Here is a 21,445-nt window from a genome sequence, read left to right on the forward strand (position 1 = left end):
TTTGGTTTTCAATAAAATCTCTAGCCTTGCTCCTCAGAGACCAGCACTGACATTGCCTGAGAGCTTGTTAGGAATACAGTCTTAGGCTCTGTTCCAGACCCAGTGAATCAGAACCTGCATTTTAATACAATTTTCAGGTTATTCTGTGCACATTGGAGAAGCACTGGATTTCACCCTGAAGGCTGGGCAGTGAAGGAAGGGAGGGCGGCAGGTAAGGGGAATACTTCCTCCTTCAGTTACTTTGGGGAGTCCTGGCCTGAGGAGTTCGTGCACCCCCAGCATGGAGGCAGAGCCTAGAGGGACATGGTGTTCAGCCGGCTGCACTCTCAGAAGTGACCACAGGGCTTGTTGGCTTCTACTACAGAAGAGAAAGCAGTTCTTATCAGAAATGAATACAAAGTTTAAAAAAAAAAACAAAAACCAAGAATGACAGTTTAAAAAGGCTTTCACACTGGGAGAATAAAGATGCATTCACTAGAGCCTGTGGAAATGGGGGTGCATGGGAACAGAAGGACAAGTCAAAGCCATCCTAATTACTGTACTGAGGAAACAACCGGCCTTGCCTTCGGATTCCGGGTAGCCCAGGGCTGTAGACTCTTCACTCTTATCTCTCTGGAAGACAAAGAAACTTGCAGTTAAAGTTTTGAAATGCAAGCTTGTTTCTTCATTTTTCCCTTGGGCCGTATGTTTTCTTTTCAGGGAGCAGAGATAATAAATGCATTGTGAGGGGAGTAAGGCAGAGGGCTGAGTAAAAATCAACAGACTTTGATGGGCGCCTGAGTCAGTGCTGTGCGCTTTGTTTCCTTTAAGAAGCATATCTGGAATCAAGGTGGTCGGAGGGCGGGGGGTGGGGGGATGCTGATGGGTCCAATAACAAGCAACTTTCAAGATGGTATATAAAGTCAATTGTGCAAAGCTTGCTAAATCAGAATGGTGAATATATCAGGACTTCTAATCACAGTTACCCTGTATTTTTAAGCCTTTTTTGTTTTTTAATCAAACCTGACCTAAGTTAGATTTTTTTTTTTCTGCACATAAAATATATTCCAAAAAAAGAACCTGTGACAAAATGGTTAAGATGGCAAATTTTTATGTTATGTGTATTTTATCACAGTTAATAATATGTTTTTAAAATCTAGTGGCAAAGGTGGTAATTCCTGACTGCTAATGAAAATAGCATGAAGTGCCTAGTATTTAAACCTTTATGGAGTAATGGCAATGTCCAATATGATCAATACCACACAATCCTGACAGTATGGCTATATATAAACTCACAATGTGTATAAATTAGTAATCAGTTATGTGACCTTATACCCTACCTACCTTGCACTGTGCTTAGTCACATGGGCTATCTTGCTGTTTCTCCATCAAGCCATGCACACTCCCTCCAAGGAAGGGCCTTGGCAAACATGTCCACCTGTAATCCTTCTCCTGGCATGTGCTGTAAATTTGGCTTGTCCCCTGGCTTTAAGCAGGACTTCACTCAAATGTCATCTTCTCAAAGAGGCTTCCTATAATCATACCATCACCTTACATAGATTGTTTCCTTTTTTTCTTGACAATTGTTGCAACCAGATTTCCTTATCTGTTTACTTACAGTTGTTGTTCTCCCCTGGACTGTAAGCCAGGCCTCTCTCGGTTGAGTATCTATCCCCTGTATCCAGAGGATCTGAAATTGTCCCTGGAGCATAGTATGTGTTCACTTAATTGAGGAATAAATGAATGTATATCTAATTGGTCGACTTTTAGGTTGTGAACTCAGTCAGTGTTGTCAGCAGCTAAATCAAATCCTGTGAACAGAACGAGGCAAAATTAAATTACCCTATAAAAACAGGCAAAGGACTTGAATAGACATTTCTCCAGGGAAGATACACAGGTGGCCAATAAGCACAAGAAAAGATGCTCCACATCATTAGTCAATAGGAAAATGCAAACTAGAACCACAAAGAGATACTGCTTCACACACATCAGGATGGCTATTATTTTAAAAACCAAAAACCAAACAAAACCAGAAAATAACATGTGTTGTTGAAGAAGTGGAGAAGCTGGAACCCTCGTGCAGTGCTGGTGGGAATGTATAATGCTGCCGCCCCTGCAGGAAACAGTTGAGGGGTGGGTGCCTGGAAAAGCTAAACGTAGAATTACCATAGGATTCCCAGGTATAGACCAAAAAGAACTGAAAACAGGGACTCAGATACTTGGGTGCCAGTGTTCACTGCAGGATTATTCACTGTAGCCAAAAGGTAGAAACAACCTAAGTGTCCATCAGTGGATGAATGGATAAACAAGATGTGGTCTATACATGTGGTGGAATATTATCCAGCCATATAAAGGAATGGCGTCCTGGTACATAATACAATATGGGTGAACCTTGGAGACATTATGCTAAGCGAAATTAGCCAGACACAAAGAGAAAAATACTGTGTGGTTCCACTTATATGAGGTAAAGAGAGTGGTCAGACTCAGAGACAGACAGTAGAAAGGTGATTTCCAGGGACTTGAGGGAGGGGGAATGGAGAGTTACTAGTTAACGGTTACAGAGATTCTATTTGGGGTGATGAGAATGTTCTGGAAATAGATAGTGGCAATTGTTGCTACTTAATGCCACTGAATCATACTTTAAAATGATTAAAATGGCAAATTTTATATCTATTTTCCACAATAAAAAAGGTTAAATTGCCCCAAAGTTTTTTAAAAAGGCATTCAAAGGACAGGCATAAAAAGAGCCAAATTCAGTGTTTGGCAGTGGGAGACAGCCCTTTCTTGCCTCCCGAAATGAGCTGCATTCCTGGCCTCCTGCAGATTTTGCCATCCAGAGTTGCCACTTTGCTGTCTGCTCCTGCCTGCGCTTTTTCGTCTCCATCTCTGTTTCCTCCATGAGATCCTAGCCCAGGCTCTGTTCTTGTCTAAAACGAGTTTGCACCTTCTTGCGCTTTCTCATCCCAACAGTCTTTACAATATGTTTCATGGTGCTGCTAAAAAAAGACCCTCCCTTCCTTCTGCAACTCACTGACTAGCTGCCCTTTCCTGGAAGCCCTGAAGCAGCCCCCACCTTTTCCTTCTACTATCAGAACATACCTGCCCAGTCCCCAGGCTCTCCGCCTGCACCTGCCCGAGTCTCCCATTTGCTCTGTCCTCTCCCTCCTCTCAAATCCTTCTGTCTCTGCCCCATAACCTCACCCTCCCCAGCTTGTACACTTCCTCTTGGAAGTCCTTCCCTATCTCCGCCTGTTTCCCTGCCCATCCAAAGCCAAGGAAGACGTGGACACCAGTCGGAGTCCAGGGTTGCGTTTCTCCTTCCCCGTCCACAGTCAGGGAGGATCTTTCCAGTGCTTCAGTTCTGGCACTGCTGTGTGGGGCTCTGACTGGTCAGTTTTCCTTCCTCTCTATATGTGGCTGTGTCCCTTTACTAAAAGCAGTGAGAGGGCAGAGACGGGTCCTGCCTTCAGTCCTGCAGCAAGCCAGGACCTCATGCAGGTACGGGAGAGAGCTCAGCGAAGATGCCTTTGACGATGTGATGACAGCAGAGCTTCGTAAAGAGAATGATACTTCCCCCTGTTAAACTCTGACTACATCAAACTAGATCTTTGGGAGAATAATAGTTTTTTGAGATAAAGGTGAATGACTCAGGCAAAGGAATGACTGGCCTCGCTCTTACCCGGTGATTAAATGAACTCAGCCCCTTTTGTGGGGAGCAGTGTGTGTGTGGGGAGAGGACTGATTCGTATTTGTAATTTTCAGTGAGACCAGTAGGAGCTGACCAGCTGCGATTAGTCCCTTTAAGTTGGAGTTTTGAATACTTTTTATCACTAGATACACATTCATAAAATGCATTTTAGAATGTCCCAAATCCCTAGGCCCTGTAGTCCCAGCTACTCAGGGGGCTGGTATAGGAAGATGGCATGAGCCCAGGAGGATCACTTGAGTATGGGAAGATTGCTTGAACCCAGGATGTCAAGGCTACAGTGAGCAGTGATCACACCACTGCACTCTAACCTAGGTGATAGAATGAGAATCTGTCTCAGAAAAAAGTCCCAAATCCTTTATCAGTCGTTTTGGGTTTTTTGAAACAGGGTCTCGCTCTGTCACCCAGGCTGGAGTGCAGTGTTGCAATCACTGCTTACTGCAGCCTCAACCTCCTAGGCTCAAGCAATCCTCCTGCCTCAGCCTCCTGAATAGCTGGGACCACAGGCACACGCCACCACACCTGGATAATTTTTAAAGTTTTATAGAGACAGGGTCTCAAACTCCTGAGCTCAAGCAGTCCTCCCACTTCTGCCTCCCAAAATGCTGGGATTACAGCCATGAGCCACTGTGCCAAACTTTTCTTTTTTAAATCAATTATAATATTGTTTGTGACAGTCATAATTTCTCTATGATCTTCTCCAATGAACTAGACACGTATTTTCATATTGTACAAATCATAAAATATATGAGCCTAACTTTTGGCAGCAGAATTTTTATTTCAAGAGCTATGTGTGAAATATATTTCTTAGAAATGAATTATATTTTAATCACTCAGGGCATTTTCTGTTAAACCCTGTGATTCTCTGTATCTACCTCTGTTGTGACTTAGGCCATGTACCTGACTGATGTAACTTAGGACCTCCAAGTTTTTCATGTGTTCCATGATTGACAGGTTTCCCAGGTAGGGTGAACACACCCATGGGGTGTGCCAGGTGATCCAGCAAGGTGAACAGGGGATCCTAAAACACTGCCCCTTTATCCTCGTGGTCTCTTTATAACATACCATCTTGGTAGGTGCCTATGCAATGTTGTTCTGAAGCTTGAAATGTGAAGTTCTGGTTTATACAAAAGAAACATGCCTGGTATTTTCTCTGTGAATCTGTAAGATTGAAATTCTATCTGCCGAGCTTATTTAAAATGAGAATGTCTAGAAGGGCATTCGATCATAATTCATGTATGTCCTAGTTAACAGAAATCACAGATATAATCTGGCAGCAGCTTTATCAGCAGACGGACTGAGTAAGCTGTGTCTGCCTTCACCCAAGTGTGGCTCGCAAAACTGACTGAACCCCCAGACAGAAAGGCACTGAAATGACTCGGACCACTCATCGCCATTTCGCATTGATGCCTCAAGTTTCCAATCCCATGATAAAGGACTTCTTTTTGTGAAATCAAACATGCTTTTTTAAAGCATGCATTTTTTCCTAGTTGTCCTGCTAAAATACTCTGCTGTGCAGCTTTGGTTTGTCATAATTAGGTTAAAAGTGCACAAGGATGGTTTCTGCGGGAAGATTGTCAGGCCTTGAGAATTTGTCTCTGGGTACCCAGTTTATCTTTTCCATCATTTCCCCCCTTTCTAGTGACACCCTTTTCCTTCTCTCCCCTCAGGGAATGACTGGATGGAAGTTATGTATACTTTTACTAATTCCATTCAGCTGTGCCCATGAATACCCCTCCTCTACTGGATGCAGACCACTGCACTAGGGTGTGATACGATTCCATCTCCCTTCTCCCAGCAGCCTACTATAAAGGTTTTCAGCTTTGAATTGAGGAGGCAGAAGCTTTGTGTTTGTGCAGTATGGCCACTTGCCAGTGCCACATCATGTTTAGAAATTCTCGCGTCTGCCTCTCAGTGTTGCAGGATGGACACAGTTAATAGCGCTATTGTACAGGTGAGGAGACTCAGGGACTCAGGCTGAGAATGGCTTTTTTTTTTTTTTTTTTTTTTGGTCCTGAGATTTTTAGAAACATAGTCAGTTTTATTAAAGAAATATCAGGCATTCTTCTCTCCGGGTCAAACTGGAAGCCCAGTTTTGAGGGCTGCCTTGGGTAGAAAACTCCTGCCCTGAAGCCCACTCAGCTCTTGGGGGCTGCCTGGCCAGGCTACTTCTTACTCTTGTCACCAGTGCTCGAGGTACCTTGTCTCCTCCTCCAACCTGAGTTCTCCCGGCCCTTACCTCTGCTTTGCAGAAATTCCCATATTCAGATTGGGTGTGCTGTCTCACGCCTGTAATCCCAGCGCTTTGGGAGGTTGAAGTGGGCAAATCTCTTGAGCTACGGGGTTCAAGACCAGCCCGGGCAACATGGTGAAACCCCATGTCTACCAAAAAATACAAAAATTAGCCCGGCATGGTGGTGGGCACCTGTGGTCCCAGCTACTTGGGAGGCTGAGGTGGGAGAATCTCTTGAGCCTGGGAGGTCAAGGCTCCAGTGAGCTATGATCATGCCACTGCTCTCTAGCCTGGGTGACAGAGCAAGACTCTGTCTCAAAAAAAAAAAAAAAAAAAATCCTATATTCTGTCATATCAGACTTTCTTTTCTTTGTCATTTAACTCTTTGAATAGGAATCCGCCCCATCTGATCTCTGGGCCTCAGGTGATTCCTGCATCATTTCCACTCCTGGTTATGAATGTTTTGCTGAGAATCACCATGGTGGGACGTTTTCCTTACATTCACAGGCACAGGACTGTGCCATGATCCAGAATAGAGAGCTGGATAAAATAGAGATAAAGTTAGCTGGAGAAAGCAGCTAAAGAAGGGGCAGACCAGGAGGGACTGCCCAGAACATCTGAATTCACAGGGTCTATATTTTGACTCATTAATGGAAACACTTGTGACCGGGAGAAAAACTGAGACCTTCTCACTAGCCCGTTAGCCCAGCTGGCTGAGAAAAAAGACATTCAAAGAGACGGACAAGAACCAACAGCATATGTTTGTAGGTTACTCTGATGTATTAATATTACCTTTTGTATGTTTGTTGTTTATTTACTTCTAAAACAAAGTGCTTCAAAGAGAAATAATTCCTTAGGGTAAGACTGTCTTATTTAAAGAAGCTCTTTTAGTGTTTTGGGCACACAGGTCACTAGTAATTTATTTGTATTCTATTCTGGGTAGGATCAGTTTCAATAGTGATTTTCTTTAAGGATATTTTTTTCCGGGACAGCAGGGCTGTTAAGTGAAGTGTTATTTTCACATTTAACGTTTCTCTCTTAAGAAAAACCACATCTTTCGACTCTACTGTAACATTCAGAAATTTGATACCATCCTTACTGAAATTATAGCCAAATTCTGAAATATAGTCATGGATGATATTTTATAAAACAAAATCTATGGAAAATCCCTCATTTGTTCTTCTAGGTTACGTTCTTTTCATCTCAATTTGACAAGAGGGGCCAAGCCTCTTTCTGTATTGTTCGATGTCAACATGAATTTTCAGTGGAGCAAGAAAGTAATTTTAGTATCCATAATGACTTGCACGACAATTGGGTTAACAGCATGGAAAATAAATATTTAAGTCAACCTTCCCTGCAGGATTCTAAATACAGATCTGCTCGTCTCTGTGGCTCCACTGGCAGAAATGTTATGTTTCTTCAGCTTATGGTTTTTCAGAATTAGACTCAACATGGATTTGCATTGGGAAATAAATCCACATTGCTTTATAAAGGGATTTTTTAATTTCAAATTTATTATCTCCCTCCGCCCTCCCAAAGCCTTGCACAGACTGTGGACATGGTTATTCTAGAAGAGTCCATCAGCCGTTAAGATAAACACCAGCCTGTATGTCCTGAAACAAATGCGTAGAAGACACAAAAAGACACAAGAGAGCGAAGCAAGAGAAGTCAAATCATCTTGCTGTTTTAACTCCTTCTTTTAGACTTAGCAAGGAATTTGTAGGGGGAATTTGTATGTGCAGAGAATATTTGCTATAAACAAACTCTAATGTTCCTTATTAATTCTGGTGAGTTCTGTCAGAATATAGGTTAGTTGATATAGATTCTGTGGACCAAAGAGAATATTTGTAGCTTATTGATTAAGAACTATACTCCATCAATACACGGCTGCTTTTCTAAACAAGACTTCTAAGAAGTCAAATTATATTCCGCAAAACACAAGAGCAACCTGATCCCAGCTAGCCTCCAAGGCTGCTGTGATGTAGAATAGGCCCTCGATTAGATCACAGGTTCATTCTCCTTTCACCTCCAAAAGGATGCACCCAAAAAAATGGCTGGTAACATGGGTTATCTATGGAGAAGAGTGACTGGGAGAGAGTGGGACAGAGTTTCCTAAACAAGCTGTTGTTCGTTTTGAATTTTGTATCATGGGACTATATTCCCTATGCAATAAATAAAAATTTTGAAGTGTTTATGCTTTATTTGCTTCATGAAGACAACTGCGTTGTCTCTAAAGTTGTTTTTGACTCTATCAGTCTTAAAGGTGAACTAGAAAAATCTCAGTAAATAAAAGCCTGTACATCTCAATTCAGTCATCAAAGGCTTTTCCTTGCTGCATCTTGGGGAAAAAGAGGCAACTGTAAGTGGCTGACAAAATCACTCTATTAACTGAAGATCTGGGGCCTTATGCCCAAATTCCCCCATTCCCTAGGAGATTCCTTAAGAACACTTAAGCAGGAACATGTTTTTATCAAATGATTGCTTTACTAGGGCTGCTACCAATAATAATAGCTACCACTTTGCAACCTTGGGGAGCTTGGTCTTGGAGGATAGAGTCTGGCTGAAGTTCTGGGCAGATGGAAGGGAAAGGCAGAAGCCCAGAGGGGCCACCACCAAGAGGATCTGGAGCCATCTTCAGGCTCTTGCCAGCTGCTGGCTGGCAGGGCAGTTAGTGGTGAAATGGTAGACATCAGAACCAGAATACTGTAGGCAAAATGAGAGGTCAGACTAGGAGGGGGAGGGACACCTGTTCATTCATACACACACACAAATGACACCCAGAGGATGAACCTGACAGGCCATCCAGGAAGAGGGAGACTGCTATAAGGAAACAGATCTAGGGAAGTCTAACGGGAAACTGAGCCCAAGCATGTGGGACTCGAGATAGAGTCTGGGTGTCAGGAGTCTGGCCTGCAGCATCGAGGGACAAGTCAGTCAGTCCTCAGGTGCCTGGCAGAGCAAGACAGGCTGGAGTGAAAGAAGCACTGGATTTCCTAAGAGTTACAAGCACGGGGCTGCAGTGCACAGTGCTCACCAGGCGGTTTGTTGCTGGAACTGGGGCATGAGATTAGAGTGAGACCAGCACAGGGCACGCTTTACAGGCTGTATGGGGAGGAAAAGGGTCCACAAGTGGAGGGAAAGAACGTTGGAAGCAGAGAGCCAGAAAGGAAGAGGAAAAGGGACAATAAAGGCATGCTTTGTCTTCGGCATGAACCAACAATCTAAAGAGTTTTCCAGATTTATTTACCTGCAAACCACATTCCCTTAAATATGTGTAGTTATGCTGCCTTTTAAGGTGTATGTATATTGCCATGTTGAAGGTTTGAAGGTATACTTCGAAGTATGTCATGTAACTAGAGAACAAAGTAGGTTTCTGCTTAAGCTGGACCCTAAATGAAATTAAAAGCATAACTTTCTGCCTCACCACAGCAATTTTCCCAGCAGCAAAATTTCTGCTGCTGCTTCAAAGATCTGTAATCCCATAGCTCTGTCAAGTAGACATGTCAGTTTTGGGGTGAGGAAAATGTTCAGGAATTAGATAGCTGTGATGGTTGTTCAACCTTGCCAAGGTGCTAAAAACCACTGAACAGTAGGTATGCTTTAAAAGGTTTAATTTTATGGTCCGTGAATTATACTTCAGTTTTTTGGAGGGGGAAGAAAAGAGTCACATTCAGGTGAAAAGTCATAGTGAGGTAGAAGCTTAGGAGAGAGAAATGGATTTTGTATCTGAAAATCAATTAAAAGTTAGAACAGCTGGTAATTTGTGGAAACAGTGACTTCCTTGTTTCTTTGAAGAGGTGCAAAGCTCCTGGGTTGGAGGATAGGTGGGTTGAATGAATCACAGCCATGCTCCTAAACATGGAGTGAATTGTCTACATGTTCAGGTCAGATCTACTCAACAGGCACCAGGGCTTGGAGCCCGGGACTCAGCCTGTGACATCTCGACAGTGCCCCTAAGCAGCTACTTCAGGGATATCCCATTTACCAAATTCCCCTAAAAAGCACCTTTCTGTGTCTATAACACAAAGTATGTGCTCATTTTACTGAGTCTGTGGCTGCCCCCTTAAGGGATCAGAAGCAATTAATACCCTTTGTCATCTGAAATATAGTCCAACTTCGTATTTATCCTGTTTGCCCTTGTCATCAGCATTGCAACAATGCTCACGAATCCTTAGGCTCAGATGAATCCTTCTTTTTGACCCAGTTTGCGTGGCTGCATCAGTTTTACCACTTTGCCTCTTTCTTTGCACGTACATTACACACAGAGGGAGACAGAGAAGGGTGGCATCTGAAACAGAGAAAAGCACCTCGAAAAACACCTCAGAAGGGAGAGGTATGGTGGTTTCTTTTAAGCAATTCTTCCTCAGTCCGCTGGGCTCAGCGCAGCTTCCCTAAGACTCTGTCACCCAGTGAATACATGGGGAGCATCCGATTGTGTTATCCGGTGTCCACGGGGAGTGTTAGCAGGGCCCAGGAAGCAAGTCCAAGTACAGCCTTCCTGGCATACATCACCCCAATAACACACTGGGACCTTCTCATCGACCTCAGGCTCCTCATAAGCCCTTCGCTGGCTAGGGTGAGGTCAGAAAGGTCCGTGATGGCTGTGTGCCTCACACCCACTGGGCTTTCCTGGGTTTGGTGCTTTCTTCATAAAGCTGCCTTCTATAATGGAGCTGTTCTGAGGACACATGGCTTCTTCCAAGCCATGTTATCTCTGTGCCCTCCATCCGAGCACTTTAATGTGCAGATGAAGCCCTCCCCTGACTGCCTTTGTGACACTGGGCTCCAGCTGGACTGAAGGTCTCCTATTGCCACCCAAGAGCTGTTTCAGGCCTCATTGCCCCTGTTCGAACTGTTCATATTGTCCAGAGTCTTCCTACTTCCTCCCGCTACCTCCACCTGCCAGTTTCTGTTTCCTGGTCTGGCTGATTTCTATTTACCTTGGAAGACTGATTACTTACCACTTCCCTTAGGAAGCCTTCCTGGCCGCTTCTGCTTCCTTCCCACCACTGCTGAGGTAGGGCCCATCTGGTATTGTTTCATTCCACTCTAAGACCCTTGAGGGGAAGGTCTGTGACCCTGTATTCGAGGATGCAGCAGGGAACTTGCATGAATTTCAAGTGTGGCATGCAGATGTGGATGTCTGTTCAGCTAAGCCCAACTCTTCGGTTTCTGACATGACTGCTTCTCAACAGGAGTGTTTGTTTTTGCTCACACCAAGACTGCTGATCAGGAAAAGAGCTTTTCTGTGGCAAACTGATAAGAATCTCTGGGTGATTACAGGCACCTGGGCTGCTTTGTTTTCTTTTGTGTTACTCAGACGGGCAGATTCCGAAATTGGTATTTGTCTTAGAATCATACCCTTTTGAACCAGAAGGGAACTAGAGGCTGAGGAAGCTTAAATAGCTCCCTTAGTCCTTCAGGCAACAGGTAGTGAGGGCGGAGCCCAGAAAGCCCCTACAACACCTTACTTTCCCGGCTTTTTAAAATTCTCTGAGTGTTTAACATGTTAAAAGGTAAGTGTAATCCCAGCATTTTGGGAGGCTGAGGTGGGTGGATCACCTGAGGTCAGGAGTTCAAGGGGCCCACATGGTGAAACCCCATCTCTACTAAAAATACAAAAATTAGCTGGTGCATGGCTATAGTCCCAGCTACGTGGGAGGCTGAGGCAGGAGAATTGCCTGAACCTGGGAAGCAGAGGTTGCAGTGCGGTGAGGTTGTGCCATTGCACTCCAGCCTGGGCAATAGAGCAAGACTCTGTCTAAAACAAAAACAAAAAACAAACAAACAAAAAAAACCTGTAATCTCAACTCTCAGCTACTCAGGAGGCAAAAGTAGGAGAATCGCTTGAACCCAGGAGGTAGAAGTTGTGGTGAACTGAGATCAAGCCATTGCACTCCAGCCTGGGCAACAAGAGCAAAACTCCATCTCAAAAAAAAAAAGTAATTTGGTGATTCACTTTTTGTTTTATCTAGTTTTATCCAGAAAGAGCTGTGTGGACTCTCTGCCTGACCTCAGTGTTCTTTTCAGGTGGCTGTGCAGATCGCTCCTCCATGTACCAGTGAGAGGCATTATGAGCATCTGGGACGGTGCTGTAACAAATGTGAACCAGGTACAACTGCTTCTGAGCCACCCTGCATTGCCCCTCAAAAGTGGGTGAGGCTTTCGTTGTTATTTTTTCTTGCTGCCAGATGAAACAAGAAATTGGATAGACGCATTATGGTAGTGGCAGGTGGTAATGTCTGTCACTCTGAAGACAAAAATCTTTCTCTCAATGGAGAGAGATTTGAAAGGATTTTAAAATCCCTTTAAAAAACAAAAACAACTTTAAAAGCTGTTGCTTAATTTGGGCTGAAACACAATTTTCTAAAACACTATTTCTTAAGATGACAAGAAGTTTTTAAAAACTAATATTTTAGCACTTTATGATTCAAACTCTCAAAATGTGAAATGCAGCTCTTATTTAAAATTGTTTTCACGGAAATTTTATTTTGGAATAACCATACTGGAATTGTTGCTGCTAAAAATTGCCTAAACCCTTGTCGTACCTTTTTCCGTATACCTGTTGAGGAGCAGAAGGTGGACTGGCTAGCACCTACCCCAAGTCGCTCTGCCAGAAGTGTGGTTGAGTGTCTCTGCAGCCCCAGTGAAAGCCACAATCCACGGGGCGTGCACTCTCATCATGCTGGGGAGGGGAAGGTGGGTTGCCTCATAACAAGATATTTTGGATATTTCAGCTACAGTTATTTCTTGGATGTGCAGAACCAAGATCCAGTGATTGTCAAGTGTGTGTTGGATAGGTGGGTGGGGCACAGCGTGACACTTGGTCAAACAAAGCTAACCATGAGCCGGTAGTAAGTGGAGAAGAAGTTAACAAAAAGAAGCTAATGAGAAGTTGCCTATCCAGATGGAAGGCAGAGGGAAGAGGGGATGGGTGGTGCGGTTTCTCTTGCCTACCCCCCTTATTCCCTGAGTGGGCTCCAGGGAATCTTTCAAGTTCTGCGGCCCAGTTTAAAATCATCATTCTATTCCTTTTTTTTTTTTTTTTTTCCTTTTTCTTTTTGAGACGATGTCTTGCTCTGTTGCCCAGGCTGGAGTGCAGTGGCATGATTTCAGCTCACTGCAACCTCCGTCTCCCAGAGGTTGAGGCAGCAGCAATTCTCCTGCCTCAGCCACCCAAGTAGCTGGGACTACAGTCACCTGCCACCATGCCCAGCTGATTTTTGTATTTTCAGTAGAGACGAGGTTTCACCATGTTGGCCAGGCTAGTCTCAAATTTCTGGTCTCAGGTGATCCGCCTCCCAAAGTGCTGGGATTACAGGTGTGAGCCACCGTGCCTGGCCCACCATTCTGTTTCTTAGCAGACTTTTTGGGTGCAGAGGGTGGTTGGCTTTTTACTTAAGAAGAATTAAGGCCGGGCGCGGTGGCTGAAGCCTGTAATCCCAGCACTTTGGGAGGCCGAGACGGGCGGATCACGAGGTCAGGAGATCGAGACCATCCTGGCTAACACGGTGAAACCCCGTCTCTACTAAAAATACAAAAAAAAACTAGCCGGGCGAGGTGGCGGGCGCCTGTAGTCCCAGCTACTCGGGAGGCTGAGGCAGGAGAATGGCGTAAATCCGGGAGGCGGAGCTTGCAGTGAGCTGAGATCCGGCCACTGCACTCCAGTCCAGGCGACAGAGCGAGACTCTGCCTCAAAAAAAAAAAAAAAAAAAAGAAGAAGAATTAAGAGACTGCTGTGACCACAGGCTCAGCAGACCCAGGTGGGGTTATTCCAGCCAGCTGAGTGGCCCGAGGAGCCCAGGGTGCTGCAGTCACTGTGCACTGTGGCCTTTTCTCCTGTGTCATGTCATCTTTGAGGGGTGTCCTGGGATCATGGGCACCAATGATTACTGGTCCCATAGATGGGTGCGATTTTTGTTGCTGTTTTGCTTTGTGTTGCTGTTATGGTTTAGTTTTTTGATGGTTGTATTTTTCCCCTTCATTTTTTAAAGGAAAGTACCTGTCTTCTCAATGCACTACTACCTCTGACAGTGTATGTCTGCCCTGTGGCCCGGATGAATACTTGGATACCTGGAATGAAGAAGATAAATGCTTGCTGCATAAAGTTTGTGATACAGGTGAGCCTATTGTGTCAGTGTGAAGTGTAGAAACCTCAGACCTCTTTTTCTATAGAAACATTTTTAGAGGCAACCGATAATGTTTCATTTCAGGAACATGGAAGGAAGTTGTGACTACAGATCCCAAGAAAGATGCGTTTTAAATCCCCAAGGCCTGTGTTAAAATTCTTCATTTAGAACATTTGTTCTGGAATATATTTATGTTGCCATTTAATCATGGGACACATCGTAGACTTGACATAATGTTTCCATAATATTCCCACCTATTTTGTGTGGTTTAATCCTCCTCCAAACCCTGTAGGTAGCCATACTTATCCCTTTTATTTTATTTTATTTTATTTATTTATTTATTTGAGACAGAGTCTTGCTCTGTCGCCCAGGCTGGAGTGCAGTGGCGCAATCTCAGCTCACTGCAAGCTCCGCCTCCCAGGTTCACGCCATTCTCCTGCCTCAGCCTCCTGAGTAGCTGGGACTACAGGCTCTCCCCACCATGCCCGGCTAATTTTTTGTGCTTTTAGTAGAGACGGGTTTCACTGTGTTAGCCAGGGATGGTCTCAATATCCTGACCTCATGATGTGCCCGCCTCGGCCTCCCAAAGTGCTGGGATTACAGGCGTGAGCCACTGCGCCCAGCCTATCCCCTTTAAAGATTGAGAAACAGATTCAGAGAGCTTGAATAACTTCTCCAAGGTTAACACATGTGAAGCAGGACTCAAAACCAGGTCTACTCTTTACCTTTTTCCTAAACTATAAATATTTTATTAACACAGTTTCATCTCCTTACCAGACTGCCTTAAGTTTTTTGCGTGGAATGTTTTTTAAAGTATAGTTTATTTGAAGGAATCAGGAGCAAAATATGTCTCTTAATTCTCTTAAGAGACAGAGGTTCCTTTCTCTCTCTTCTTTCCTTTTTCCATTGAGCTCATTTGTTGAAGAAGCCATGATGTTAGTCCGGTGGAGATTCCACAGGCCAGATTTTGTTGGTTGCGTTCCCTTGGTATCATTTAATGTATTCTTCTGTCCCTTATATTTCTCTTCTTTTCTTTTCTTTTTTTTTTTTTGAGATAGAATCTTTCTCTGTCAACCAGGCTGGAGTGCAGTGGCACAATCTCGGCTCACTGCAACCATCCCCTCCCGGATTTAAGCTATTCTCCCACCTCAGCCTCCCCAGTAGCTGGGACTACAGGCATGTGCCACCATGCCTGGCTAATTTTTGTATTTTTAGTAGAGAGGAGGTTTTGCTGTGTTGGCCAGGCTGGTCTCAAACTCCTGACCTCAAGTGATGCATCCGCCTCGGCCTCCCAAAGTGCTGGGATTACAGGCCTGACCCGTTCTTATAAATTGGTTGTTAGATCAATGTCTTATAAATTGGTTGTTAGATCTAGAAGGCCGGTCAGATTCTGCTTTGTTTTATGTTTTGTTTGTGGCAAACTTCATATATAATATAGTTTATACATAGCCGGGCGTGGTGGCTCACGCCTGTAATCCCAGCACTTTGGGAGGCCGAGGCAGGCGGATCACGAGGTCAGGGGATCGAGACCATCCTGGCTAACACGGTGAAACCCCGTCTCTACTAAAAATATAAAAAAAAATTAGCTGGGCGTGGTGGCGGGCGCCTGTAGTCCCAGCTACTCTGGAGGCTGAGACAGGAGAATGGTGTGAACCCGGGAGGCAGAGCTTGCAGTGAGCCGAGATTGCACCACTGCACTCCAGCCTGCGGGTCAGAGTGAGACTCCATCTCAAAAAAAAAAAAAAAAAAAAAAAAAAAAAAAATATATATATATATATACACACACACACACACATATATAGTTCATACGTAGAATACTGGAACCATGTAATAGCTGAGCCTTCCTCTTTCTAACATTAACAGCTGCTGATGGTCATGGTTTAGATTTGTTTCCATTAGGGGCTGCATAAAGGTGATGTTCTGATTCTCTCATTTCTTTTTCATTTATTAGCTGGCATACTTTATGAAGATAAACTTCCCTCATCAACTATTTATTGATAAAGTTACAAGCATTTATCCTGCAGTGCAGCACATATAGAAAAGATAGAACAAATGCTTTTAACCTTATTTATCACTTTGCAAAACAATGTCTTAATCATCCAACATTCTCCCAAGGACTTATATTATGGAGGTATTTGCGGTGTTTCAGTTTCAGTTTCAGTCTTTTGCAGTTATTGTTTGTTTGTTTTTGAGTCTTCCTCTGTCGCCCAGGCTGGAGTGCAGTGGCACAATTTTGGCCCACGGCAACCTTGGCCTCCCAGGTTCAAACGATTCTCCTGCCTTGGCCTCCCAAGTAGCTGGGATTACAGGCATGTGCCACCATGCCCTGATAACATTTGTATTTTTTAGTAGAGAGGGCATTTCACCGTGTGGCCAGGCTCTTCCTGAACTCCTGACCTCAAGTGATCCCTCCGCTTAGGCCTCCCAAAGTGCTGGGATTACAGGTGTGAGCCATGGTCCCCTGCCTGCAGTAACTGGTTGTAATGGTGCTTAGATTGTCACACTTCTATGAGGTGGCCCCAGGGGTTTTGATACAGCTCAGGCATCTATTGCCTCCATGCTTAGCTTGCATAATTCTTGTCTTAAACTACAATCAGATGTTTCTCTAAGGATTCCTGATTGTTTTTAGAGGAACATTTTATTTAGTGACCTCAGTCTGGATTCTAGAGAAGACTCACTACTGGATTGATCCTTGTGTATAGAAGTTTTTTCTCCAATGGACAGAATTAGAGAATAAGTGTTTCTTTTAACACCATAGTTTTTCTAATATGCTGGAGACAGCTGGCAGATTTTGGCTGGGGAAGGTAACATGGAAACTCCACTGAGCAGAAGCATCTGATCAAGCCTTTTTAATTTCCTACTGCTTAGTAATGACCTTGACTCATTGCTGTCTCTTGGAAATAAAGATTCATTCTGTCTACTGCCAAAGTTGATTAAAGCCAAAAATCTGGTACATTACATACAATACTTTAAATTATGTCAAAATTATTCATCACAACCCAGGCTTACATTCAGATGGAATCCTAGGAGTAGCTGGAATTTTCCAGAGAAGTGGCATGTGTCTGTGGATGTTCCCATGCATTGTGGACATGTTTCTGAGTATTGACCTTGATGTTGCAGAGCTGACTGGGGCCTTGGAAGAGTGGGCACTGCAGGAGATGGGGGGACTTCTCCAGGGTCACTAAGCTTGGGTCTATAAAGATTGGAAATAGGAAATGTCCCCTCTCTACTGGCTGTAACTTGAGACAATAAGAGACAGAGGGTTTCTGGTTTGCTTGCTTGTTTTTCCCTTGGAATTCCTATAAGTATTCAGGAATATAAGGTGCAGGGGCTGTTTGGACAATCCAGGTGAGAAGGAGCCCTAGAAGGGTACAAGGTCTGTTTTAAATCATGTTATTGGTTTGTATCATGTTGGGGGGCGGGGTCATGCACATATGTGCAGTTGACTCTGGTTATGCACGGTAGCTGTGTTCTGTAAAGTCACCACGAATGCTGAATTAGCAAATCGTGAGCCATTAGTCCTAGTGGATTACAGAGTGAGGTTCCTGCAAGCCTCCAGTCACACCGTCACAGACTGATCACCACATAACCTTGTTTCATGTGTGTTTCTGTTTAAAGACACCTTATTTGATACATGTTGTTGATTCATTAACATTGCACTCATGACCAACAGCACTGTAATTCATGCCTAAGCAAAGCTTCTCTAACAGTTATTTTCTCCGTAAGCCACACCACAGCCTTCTTGCTCTTAGAACACTAGACAGCTCTTCAGCACGACAGTTCGGGGCTGTTATAAGCAGGGAAATCACCAACAAAACGCTTGTTTACCTTCTGTGAGCTGAAACAAGAAGGCAGAGCATCGCTTGGCCCAACCTCAGCCAGAAACCTGAGTGTGGAGCAACTCGAAATGTACATGGTTCAACTCGAAATGTACACAGTTCTGTCCCTGAAGGACTGCAGAATTACCAAGAGGATTGATTTTGGGGTGCAAATAAATTTTATTGAGTAGGTGAATTCACAAATATGCATCTGCAAATAATGACTGACTGTTGATTGATCAATAATTTGATTCCTATCTGTATGCGTATGTAGTTTATAACAGATATGTGTGTGTGTGTGTTTTTGTGTGTGTGTAGTGTTTACAACAGATTAATTCCCATGGTTTTGGAAAAACCATACATACCTGCATTCCAGAAAGACTGGAAGGGGCCAGGAGATTTGGAACGAGAAGGCCATGTGTTGTGAAAACAGAGACAAACATGTTATCCTGAGTGCTTGAGGAGAGTTTGCCTCTAAGCATGTCACTGGGCCTGCCTCTGTACCCTCTCCACTCATGTAACTCCACAACAGCCCGTTTTCACCCTGGGATGCCTCAGGATCCTAAGATGAATCCTAAACCTCCAGAAGCCTTATTCTCTAAGGTCCAAACTCGCGTTAGTCTTGCGTATGTGGTATTTGTACTTACGGAAAATGAGGAAGCTCAACTCTGTGACCCTTCTGCATGTGCCAAAACATTCAATGATCATCAATTCCCAAGTCCTTATCTTCCTACTAACATGAAAATTGACTTTTAAAAAAAGCCCACAAAACTCTTAATTATGAGAGAGAGAAGAACCCCCCGTGACGTTTTCGTGCCAGTGCAGGAAGTGCGAGGAGGAACTTGGGACTTCTTGAGCAGTGTCCTGGTGATTCACTCTGCAGGCCCGCCAGGCGGGCTGCTGGTCTGGGCTGCTCTGGGCTGGATGTTGGATAGTGCAGTCGTGGGCGGTGTGTCTGGGCTGGCTGCCCCTCCCTGTCTAATGACCTGTCTCTTGTCTCCCACAGGCAAGGCCCTGGTGGCCGTGGACGCCGGCAACAGCACGGCCCCCCGGCGCTGCGCCTGCATGGCTGGGTATCACTGGAGCCAGGACTGCGAGTGCTGCCGCCGCAACACCGAGTGCGCACCGGGCCTGGGCGCCCAGCACCCGTGTACGGGTTGGATGTGTGCGTCTGTCGGCTCTTGCTGAGCCATGCAAAGCCAGCTTTGAGACAGTCTTGATAATAGCAGCAAGAAAGCTCCAGGGTGCTAGGCAGCATTGGAGGAACCCGAGGGGTGGGGAAAGGTGGGGGCTGATTTTCCACGAGACGCAGGCCCAGGCAAGACCTGAGAATGAATCCTCCGCTTAAGTTCTTCAAAGGGACTGCGGCAATTTGCCCACATGCTCTGGCCATGGCCAGGGGGCGCTGGGGCTCCTCCATCTGTGGAAACCTGGGATCCCTACTTAGGAGCCAGCAGGATAGTGCAGGGGTGGTTGGACATTTTTAAAGAGTGTGCGCCCATTAGAATTTTGGAAAAACCCCGCATCCCCCACCCCAGCACGTTTTTAAGTTGACATCTAAAAATTTTTGTTACAAGTTTAAAGAACTGATAAGGACTTAAGTACTGGGGAATTGTAACTGCGATAACACGGAAGAAGCGAATCCAGTGGAATGCAAACACCATGGCCATTTGATGCCCACTATGATTCATTGTTAAATGCACTAATCATATTTAACCCATTTGACAGTTTACATAATTCCTTTCTCTCCTTTTGTTTCCTATACGTTCTGCCTTCCCCACAGAATTTTGTCCTGATATATTTTTTATGCTTGGAGGGAATTTACTAATCACCTTTTCATATTCAAATATGCACCTATTGAAAAATATGCACCTATCTTTTTTTTTGAAATGGAGTTTCGCTCTTGTTGCCCAAGCTGGAGTGCAATGGCGCGATCTCAGCTCACTGCAACCTCTGCCTCCCAGGTTCAAGCAATTCTCCTGCCTCAGCCTCCTAAATAACTGGGATTACAGTCATGCTCCACCATGCCTGGCTAATTTTGTATTTTTAGTAGAGGCGAGTTTTCTCCATGTTGGTCAGGCTGGTCTCAAACTCCCGACCTCAGGTGGTCTGCCCGCCTCAGCCTTCCAAAGTGCTGGGATTATAGGCGTGAGCCACACTCGGCTGAAATCTTACTTTTTAGATATTTACTTTGACTCAGGACTAAAAGCATTTCTTCTGGACCAAGTTGTCACTACCTTTATTATTACACAATTGGTCAAAAATGAATATATCCTATTTTGCTGTATTATAATCGTAAAAGTAAAAACCCCCGACCTCCATAATGAGTGGGATTTTTTTTCCAATTCATATATTTATGGCTGAACATTACTTATTGCTAAAATGCAACAGCATTCAACATCAATTTTGTTTCTACTTTTTTTATGTATGTAAGTGCTGAGAAATTTGTTCACATAAATAACTGAATGGCAAAGGAAACACTTTGGTTATAGGTGTGTCCCTCAATTTTTTTCAATACCTTCTGATTTATGTGTCCAAGCTCACCTACTGATGTGATATCAGAAGTTATTTTTAATGATCTATCAGTTGATAATTCAATTGTGTCCTCTAATTTTGTTGAAAGTAAAGAAATAGAAATTCTTTTGAGTTGAAAAAGTATTTCTTAGAGTCATTTGCTTTCCTGAGTTCTAGGAAGTATAACAAAAGCAGTTTTTTCCAAGACTTAACAAGTGATTATTTATGCCTATTAACCATTCCCTTAGAGGCACCTGGTTTTAACCCAAAATACTTGGACAGGGTTGGGAGAATTAAAATACTATCCATTTCAATTCATATCAAGGATACTGTCCATCACAGAGTCTAACTGACACACTCGGTCTTTATTATCAAATGCATTGACTAAACCAGATGTGCTTTCTGTTACAAAAAGTCTAACTTGATTTTTTAATTGTTAAAATAGATCTCCCTATCACAGCCAACTCCCTCTGAATTCTGATTCCAAAATAGAAGAGGCCCAGAGCCTTTCCTCCAGGTTTTCACCAGCATGTCACATCAGGGGTTCTATTAGACGTTCTCTCTGCCTTGTACCTTTGGAAATGGGTTCATTTTTGGACAAAATAGGTGGAGGATAGAGGGGAAGGGGTAGATGAATGGAAATTTCACTCCTGCCCCACCCTGCGTAATTTCAATTCAGAACAACTAAGCCTGATCGCAGCTGCCCCATTTCTGTCATCCTGCTTTTGCCCTTGATAGAGCGGGAAAGGTGGGAGGTGTGCCAGGGAGCGCGGGAGCTCTGCCATCACCAGTGTTTCCACTTGTCACTTTGTTCGACATCTCAGAGGTTTGGCAGCATAGCAGCAAACTATGGGGTGGGTAAGAAGTATGCCTTTTGTAAAATGGGAAAAGTGTGATTATGAAAGGGAGCAAGGAAAGGAGCCTGCAGGATGCTTCTGGCAGGTCAGTGTTACTAAGAGTCATATGGAAGTCAAGCTATGGAAATTAGCACCTTTAACCCTTTGTATGTCTGTTAGCTCCCATGTCTTCGATTTTGAGAGCTTCTCACAACTCTAGATTGTGCTTC

At 44.1% G+C, this 21,445-nt stretch overlaps 1 protein-coding gene across 3 annotated transcripts in view; it reads left to right on the forward strand.

Moving 5' to 3' along the window:
• TNFRSF11A (TNF receptor superfamily member 11a) overlaps positions 1-21,445 on the forward strand; it is a 65,238-nt gene that overhangs the window by 10,912 nt on the left and 32,881 nt on the right. For 2 of the 3 annotated variants that reach the window (XM_033239129.1, XM_033239138.1), the window contains exons 2-4: positions 11,949-12,030; positions 13,913-14,038; positions 18,872-19,015. In XM_033239129.1, the coding sequence (XP_033095020.1) occupies positions 11,949-12,030; positions 13,913-14,038; positions 18,872-19,015 (352 nt within the window). Of the gene's footprint in view, positions 1-11,909; positions 12,031-13,912; positions 14,039-18,871; positions 19,016-21,445 lie in introns of those variants that run through there. The other variant, XM_033239143.1, reaches the window with a different exon arrangement.

This window comes from Trachypithecus francoisi, unplaced genomic scaffold, assembly GCF_009764315.1.
Source record: "Trachypithecus francoisi isolate TF-2019V2 unplaced genomic scaffold, Tfra_2.0 Contig01474, whole genome shotgun sequence".
In the NCBI taxonomy this organism is placed as follows: Eukaryota; Metazoa; Chordata; class Mammalia; order Primates; family Cercopithecidae; genus Trachypithecus; species Trachypithecus francoisi.